Source organism: Leucoraja erinacea, chromosome 25, assembly GCF_028641065.1.
Source record: "Leucoraja erinacea ecotype New England chromosome 25, Leri_hhj_1, whole genome shotgun sequence".
NCBI classification, from domain to species: Eukaryota; Metazoa; Chordata; class Chondrichthyes; order Rajiformes; family Rajidae; genus Leucoraja; species Leucoraja erinaceus.
The window spans coordinates 20,400,450-20,408,961 of record NC_073401.1 but is presented as its reverse complement, the minus strand read 5'-3'; the positions used below and the strand labels follow the sequence as shown (position 1 = coordinate 20,408,961).

The 8,512-nt window shown below is 48.0% G+C and overlaps 1 protein-coding gene across 1 annotated transcript; it reads left to right on the top strand.

Moving 5' to 3' along the window:
* Positions 1-928: 928 nt before the first annotated feature.
* On the top strand, positions 929-6,755 carry LOC129709344 (uncharacterized). Its single transcript, XM_055655637.1, has 5 exons — positions 929-1,217; positions 2,092-2,469; positions 3,142-3,194; positions 3,315-3,447; positions 5,470-6,755. The coding sequence occupies exons 1-5, from the start codon at positions 929-931 to the stop codon at positions 6,234-6,236; spliced, it is 1,620 nt and encodes a 539-aa protein (XP_055511612.1). The 3' UTR covers positions 6,237-6,755.
* Positions 6,756-8,512: the final 1,757 nt, after the last annotated feature.

The following is an 8,512-nucleotide window of genomic DNA, read 5'->3' as shown; positions in this document are numbered from 1 at the left end:
TCTGACGTGATGGTATTTAGTCATTAATTAATTATAAATGGTTTGATAGCTTACAAAACACGGTAGTGAGAAAGGTTGAAAATGAGTAGATGTGAGGGAACAGATCAGGAAAGCTGAGGGAGGACAGGATGGAAATGGTTGGGATGAGACTGTTCCTAGCATGAGTCAGTATCTCCATCAGAGATGGATGGGATGGGATTGGGGGGGCTGAATGGGAACAGGGTGATAAGGGAGCTGGGTGGGCACCAACACAGGGTGCAGTGGAGGGGGTGGGAGTAAAGAGATGGGTATGGGATGTCAGGGGGGTTGGAATGAGTTGGGTCTAGGCAGGATTGGCTAATTATTAGAGATGGGGAGATGGGAATCTGGGGGATGGACAGATGCTTTTGTGCAGATGCTGGAGGGTGGGGTCAGGTCAGGCTGGTGGTAATCTCACAATTTTAAGAACAGCACCCCGACTCTGCCCTTTCACTTTCGTTTCTCATTCTGCTGGTCGGGTCTCGGCAGCAGCGGAGTGAGGCAGGACAGGGCCCCCTCGCAGGCGACAGACAGGCAGCTCAGCCGACCCTTTGCCGCTGCCACCGGCTCTTTCCTCGCCCTCGTCTCTCCGGGCCAGGTCGGAGGCTCAGACCCAAGCCTGGCGCAGAGAAGCAGAGTCAAGGACTTGGAGGTAAGATATCGGGGCCAGGAAACTTGCAAAGTGGGCAAGGTTTCAGTGGCAGCGACTGCAGCGCATCCCCGCAGACGCTGCCAGACCCGTTAAGTGTTCCCAGCAGCTTCTGTTTGCTCATATTCCCAGCTGAGCAACCGCAGCTTCAGGCTACACACCAGCAACGGGCAATGCAGCAGGGTGAGGAAACTTAAGAATGGCGTCCCACATACTCAGTAAGCCATCCTGGGAGGAAGAGAAGAGGGCCTCTTTGAAGACATGAACATCCTGTCTTCATACCTGGGGAACTGGCGCCTCAAGCTCAGCATGGGTAAGACAACATCTTCAATGTTCCACCTCAACAACAGGGAAGCGACCCGCGAGATGAACGTCATGGTGGATAATGCTCGGTTACAGTGCCAGCCCGTCCCCACGTACCTCGATGTGAAGCTCGACAGAACATTGGCATTCAAACGACACCTGGAAGGTGCCAAGGCAAAGACAAGCGCCTGTGCTTGTCCACAGTGGGCCTGGTGTTCTCAGCCGCCGAGCACTGTGCCCCGGTCTGGTGCCGTAGCCCTCACACCAAGAAGCTGGATGCTGCCCTCAACAGCGCCCTGTGGACTGTCTCCGGATGCATACGAGCCACCCCAGTAAATCAACTGCCTGTCCTCGCTGACATCGCCCCAGCCAACATCAGACGAGAAGCAGCCACGCTGGCCCTCTGTCGAAAGACGCAGACCAGTGAATCCCACCTCCTCCATCAGATCGTCACAGAGACACCACGACGAGTGCGCCTCAAGTCACGGCACCCCTTTGCCACGCAAGCCCAAGAGCTGCTCTGCACAACACCGGCTGACGCTTCTAAGGCCGCCTGGGTTAAGACGAGATGGAGAGACCAGTGGAAGTCAGCGGAATCATCTAGGCCACACTATTACATCAATGACCCCATGGACGTCCCTGGCCAGGACCTGCTCCGAAAGCAGTGGACAACCGCGTGAGGACAGGCGTCGGACGCTACGGAGCACCGATGAAGAGGTGGGGCCTCGTGGACAGCGCCTCCTGCGAGTGTGGGGACCCAACACAGACAGTGGAGCATATGTTGCCCCAATTGCCCCAAACACCGGCCACCGAATGGTGAAGGAGGTCTGATTGACCTGGACGATGACACGTTGGCCTGGCTCGCCTCAATGGAGCTGCAGGTCTAAAAGACATACAACAGAAGAAGAAGATTTCCAACTCTGGAAACAGCCGCTGCACGCAGGTGGGTGGTAGTGTTGGGAAGGAGACTATCGGCAATTACCAGTGAGCTAGAAACATGGAAAATAGGTGCAGGAGTAGACCATTCGGCCCTTCGAGCCAGCATTCAATATGATCATGGCTAATCATCCAAAATCAGTACCCCGTTCCGGCTTTTTCCCCATATCCCTTTATTCCCGCAGCCTTAAGAGCTCAATCTAATTCTCGTGAAAATATCAAATTAACCACTTTTATTCTGTCCTTTGAGGTAAAAATGTATTACTCCCCTGATGACAAAAACTATTCCTCATCTCCATTTTACCCCAGTGATGTTTTATTCTGCAATCCTGCCCCTTGTTCTAGATTTCATACTGAGGAAACCGTCCCGTCCAAAGATTATCTGATCCGTCCCGTCCCTCCCTTCAAACGCCTTCCCCTCCGCCCAGAGCTGCCCGGACATGTCCCTGCTGTTGTGCGAATGACAGGGAACCCGAGTGAGTCAGCGGGCGTAGTCTCGGCGGCGGCTGATAAACAAGCGGCCGGTGATCCGCGCTGGGCACAGGCTCAGGGAGTGCGACAGGGTAAGTGCTCAATTGTGGGGGGCGGTGGGTGCATGGGGGAAGGTCGGTGCAGGCAGGGTGAAACAAGCTGCGGGGAACCACACGTTTTGTGTTGGGCTCCCGTTCACTGCGCTCCGGATGGGAACTGGGTTGTAGTTTGCCCGGAGCACAGGGTGATGTGAAGGACGGGGTCCCGACGACGTGAGGCCAATGGTAACTGATCACTGGTAACATCTACAAATCGATCCACCTCTCTCAGCGACTGATACTCCACAACCTCATGGATTTAAATCGCTCTGGGTGAAGAAATTGCTCTTCGATCTCTTCTGAGCCGATGATCCCTCGTTAAGGCACTCGGTCAGTGCGAACACTAAACCCTGAATCCAGATCACGATGACGGGATGTCCCGTGTCTGTTGTGCCCCTTCCCACTCATCCCTTGCAATTCGGGCTAGCGTCCGGTCAGGAGGAGGTTTAAGAAATGGTTGTAACTGGTAATCTGAATGGGACGGAGTCTCTTGCTCAGTGTAGGGGAAACGAGTCTAGGAATGCCCCACAGTGCTGTTGACTGGGTCATTCCAGCATTCCCGAGTTAGACCAGCATCGTAGAGCGGTTTTCAGGGATAAGGGGTGAAGTGAGAAGAATGTGAAAGGGATACTGAGTCATCTCTGAGCATGAGCTTTGTAATTTCAGGTCCTGCAGTAAGATTCAGCAAAGCAACTGCGAGTGAGATGGCATCTCCTCAGGTAAGCATCTGTACAAAGGTTCCAGACTGGGAGACAAGTTCTGTGCATCTAACCACCATTTATAGAGTTATTTATTAACATGACCAAAGTTGGTTTGATGCGTGAATCCTGTTCCCACAGGTTAGAGAAGATGGAGGTGAAGATGCAATGCAGAGGGAGTCTGGAGCTGAGATGCCCAGTGGTGGACAGGATGGCCCTCAGCAGACCACAGAGGAGACCCTGGTGTTCTTTGACTTGGAAACCACAGGCCTAGGTAACAGATTGCACAAGACCTCCTCTGCTGCATGAACCATAGGTGCTGAGAGCCCAGGGATTGTTACAGCATAGGAGGCCATTCATCCCATCCATTCGTTGCTGGCCCTCCGTAGATCAGTTTGTCCACCTGATTCTCCTACTTTTTCCCCGAAGTCTTGCTCTCTCTCTCTCTCGTCTCTCTCCTCTCACCGAAGAGACTGGTTTCAGTTGCACTAACTAGGTGAATTCCAGATCCCAACCAATCTCTACTTCATTTTTTTCCAGTCACATCTTACTCACGGCCACTCCTTCATATCCTACTCCTCTGCCGCACCATCATATCTTACTCCCAAACAAACTATCATATCCCTCTCCCAGCCACTCCATTATATCTCACTGCAGGCCACTCTAACTTTATCTCACTCCCTGCCCAATCTTTCTGTTTATTAGTCAGGGTACAGTCTACTTCCAGATTCTCTGTTTCTCACTTCTGTACAGTCTATCCTTGTTCCTCTTCTATGCTACTCTCTCCATGTCTCTCTCCTATCCCACACTACCTTCCAATGGATTCTATCCACCAGTCAGTCTGCACTGCACTCCCACAGATACACAATCTCTTATGATTTTGTACATCTCGATAAGATCACTCCTCATCCTCCTGCGTTCCAACGAATGAAGTCCTAGCCTGCCTAACCGTCCCTCACCATCTGATGATCCAGCGAAAAAAGGCCCAGCCCATCCTGTCTCTCCTTGTAATAAGTAATATCCTCCATTCCCATTCTCTCTTTCCTCGGCTCCCACCCCTCCCCACCCAGGTGCGCATATCCTGCCCCTATTCCCCCATATCCCTCACTCTGGCTTTACATTTCACTCTCCTCTTTTGTTTCCTATTCATCTCCAACTATTGCCTCTTACTCCACGCCTGTGTGCCAACAAACCCCCCTCACCTGTAGCAACATCATCTGCCATTGAAAGAGTTTAAAGATTTAGAAGTTACAAAATGGATTCAGCTGTAGATTTAGAAGCAATAAAATGGATGCTTAACCTTCCTCCTTTTAACACTAAGAGTACAGCCCAAAATATGAATGTTTTCGCCTTTCTTCTATAACACTAGCGAGATAACAGCACAATAACATGAAAGTCTTTCTCTATGATATAAACAATCAGAAAAATGTTCAGCCAATTCGTTCCCACCCTTTACTCTACAAGATTGTAATGTACGTCAACAAGGTCAAAAACCAAGTGCTTGAATCTGCAAAAAAAAGCTTCTTCAGCAGAACCATATATGGGCTAACCTTTCCTCTATTGGAAGAATCTATCAATCCTCTGATTTTAACAGGCAGGAGACTGTACTATGCTCTGTAAGATAAAGAATTGTTGAATTGCTGATTATTGGGGTATAGATATATCTGATTGAACATTATCTCTATTTATGGGGATAGAGTGACTAAAGTTTGTATTTTACATACTGGGTGAGTTGACTGTCACACCCGCCTGGACGAAATAAAGATCTTACTGCTTTATTACTAACTTTATTGTGTTTTTGTCTGTTTGAAGTAAAACGAACATTAACACCATCACCTCTTTTCTATGTGTCTTTCCTCTCTCCTCCCCACTACAACTAGTTGGAAAAAGGGTCCCGACCCACAAAGTCTCCTATCGATTCCATGCACAAATGAAGTCTGATCCACTGAGTTATTCCAGCACGTTGTGTTTTACATAATACTTCAAGTGTGCTCTAACCAATGTTTGTACAGTTGTAGCATCAAGTCCCAACTTTTATACTCAGTTCCCGCTCGATGAAAGCCTTCTTCACCATGTCTACCGCAATCCTCTTGCCTCTCTGTTCTATAATAATCCCCAGTGCCCTGTTCCAGTTTATCTTGCCAAAGTGCCACAGTCATGTGTCAACTGCACTTGTCACAGTTAAATTCCATCAGTTAATCCTTGGTTCACTTTCTCAGTTGTTCTAGCTCTTCACTGTTGCTACACCATCAATTTCCCTGAAAGAAATGTTGTGCTTTATCATTATATCTTCCAGAAAACGATTGTGACATTGTGCAGTTGTCGGCAGTGAGTGGCGAGAAGATCTTTAACAAGTACATCTTGCCTAGTAAGACCATCTCGGCAGGTGCGTTTGCCACTAATGGATTTCAAGTCTTGGACGGGGTCCTATACCTTCGAGGGGAACCTCAGCAGGCCAGCAGCCTTCAGGACACCGTGGAAGCTTTCCTCCACTTCCTGCAGTCTCTGTCCTCACCTCTGATAATAGGGCATAACATCTGGAAGTTTGATGCTCCTATACTTTTACGAGGTCTGCAAGAGCTCTCCATGAAAGATCAGTTTGACAGTTGTATAACTGGATTCTTAGATACTCTCTTGCTCGCTAAAGTTGTTGTTCCCAGATCAGAGGTCAATAGTTATACGCAAATTGAATTAGTGAAAGTGTTTCTTAAGAAAGGTTATAACGCTCACAATGCTGTGGAAGATGCAAAAAGTTTGCAGGAGCTGTATTCTGTCCTAGAATTTACTCCAGAACAAAAGAAGAGCAGTCAGTTTTCAATCTCCCAGCTTGAATGCCAAGTGTCTTTGCGGCCCTTACTCAAAGAAAAAATAATTTTCTCTCAGTTAGCTGATAAACTTGCAATGCAAGGAGTAAGCTTCGAGAAGCTGCAATCAACGCATCAACAAGATGGGGAGGAAGGGCTGAAGAACTTATTCCGGTCTCTGGGTCACATGGAACGCAGTTGCACGAGGCTCTCGATATTTTTTAAGCCTGTGAAGAGCGCAGATGTATTGAACCTTTGAAGTTGATTGTTATAACTAGAGCCAGGGTTTTGCCATAAATGCCATGCGCTTTTAATGCCTTTTTTGATGATTTCACCAGGATAATTCCTTTTTCACGATCGAGTGCCTAAATCAGCCTTTTTTTTTGCCGTTTTGCTAAAAGGATGTGCTATTTACTTTAGTTGTATTGTATACTATGCAGTTGTATTGAACCTTTGAAGTTGATTGGTATAACTCAGTAACAGAGACTGTGTATTCCTCTCAATGTGCACGATCCACTTCCTTCTAGCTGAATTGCCCTCTGCAGCTATTTTTTACCTAATTACCCTTAAAGCACAATAACAAGCTGCTGGAGAAACTCAGTGGGTCAGGCAGAATCACGTTCCCACCACAGATGCTGCTTGACAGCTGAGTTCCTCCCGCAGTTTTCTGCTCAAGATTCCAGCACCTGCAGTCTCTCGTGTTATTCGTAATAATGTATTTTCTATCTATATGAAATGAAAATGTAACTGTGGATCTTAAATAAATAATATTTTACAATCATGACTTGATCACTGACTATGCTCCAAGACAAGAACAGTATATGAGAGAAATAGGTTAGTGGTATTCCGGACAAAAATATATCTGGGAGGCACTGTGGTGTCCTTGACAGTGGTAATGGGTCGTATCGTGGCCGATCATTAGATCTACAGAAGTCAAATGGAATTCTTTCTTCGGACTGATGAAGGTCCTGACTGAGAACAGTTACAGAGGCACCGGTTTATATCAGAGACTATTCTTATTCTTCAAGCAGTGAAATTAAAAAATCCTGCAGATTCTGAAAATCTGAAGTAAAACCTGCAGGTCAGGCCACACCTCTGGAAAGACAAACAGTTAACGGTTCAGTCTGGAGACCATTGTCAGAAATGGGAAAGACAGAAAACAAGGTTGTTTTCCATCATGGAAGGGGTGGGGGAGGAATGAATAGGTCAAAGTGCCCGTTTTGAGCTGAATGAGGCGGATCCTGCACCTGCAGCCGCGCCCAGCACTGACAACCTGGCACTCACTGTGAATACGGAGGATGGCAGAAGAACACTCCGCAGGGTCAACCCCAGGAAGGCTGCTGGCCCAGATGGCATCCCAGGGAGAGTATTGTGGGACTGTGCAGACCAGTTAGCGGAGGTTTTTAGCGACATCTTTAACCTCTCTCTGTCAACGTGCACTGTCCCTAAATGCTTTTAAGACTGCTACCATCGTGCCTGTACCCAAAAAAACATCCATTACCAGCTTGAATGACTATAGACCTGTTGCTCTCACTTCAACGGTGATGAAGTGATTTGAACGACTGGTCCTGGCCCACATTAAGTCCTCACTCCCATCCACCCTGGATCAGCATCAGTTTGCAGATAGAGCTAATAGGTCAACGGAGGATGCCATCAAAATAGCTCTACATTCTGCACTGACACATCTGGAGCGTCCTGGCTCATATGTGAGGATGTTATTTGTAGATTTTAGTTCTGCATTTAATACCATCATCCCCAGCAGAATGGTGGACAAACTGTCTGATCTGGGTGTTAATGCAAACACATGCGGATGGATTAAGGACTTTTAAACAGACCGCCCACAGACTATCAGGATGGGGTCCAATTACTCCCCAGTCCTGACGCTCAGCACAGGAGCGCCACAAGGTTGTGTGCCGAGTCCCATCTTGTATACAATATACACTTATGACTGTATACCAACACACAGTACAAACAGGATCATCAAGTTTGCGGACGACGTGACTGGTGGGACTGATAAACAACAACGACGAGTCTGCCTACAGGGATGAAGTCCAAAAACTGACTGTCTGGTGTACCAAAAACAACCTGGTACTCAACCCATCAAAGACAAAAGAACTGGTCGTTGACTTCAGGAGGAAGAGGAGAGAGGAACCTGCTCCCTTATACATCAAAGAAGACATGGTGGAGAGAGTCACTGGCTTTAAGTTCCTGGGAATAAACATCTCCCAGGACCTCAAATGGCAAATGAACACCGTCACTCTTGTGAAGAAGTCACATCAGCAGCTGTATTTCCTGAGGTCTCTGCGGAGAGCAAACGTCTCACAGCCGCTGCTGCTGACCTTCTACCGATGCACCGTGGAAAGTCTCCTCTCCTATGGAATCCTGGTGTGGTTTGCTAGCGGTACTGTGGCTGAGAGGAGGGCGCTGCAGGGAATTATAAAAACTGCAGAGCATTACAAACGCTCAACTGCCCTCCTTGGATGATATATACAGGGCCCGGTGCTTGCGCTGGGCCACAAATATCAAGCAGGACAC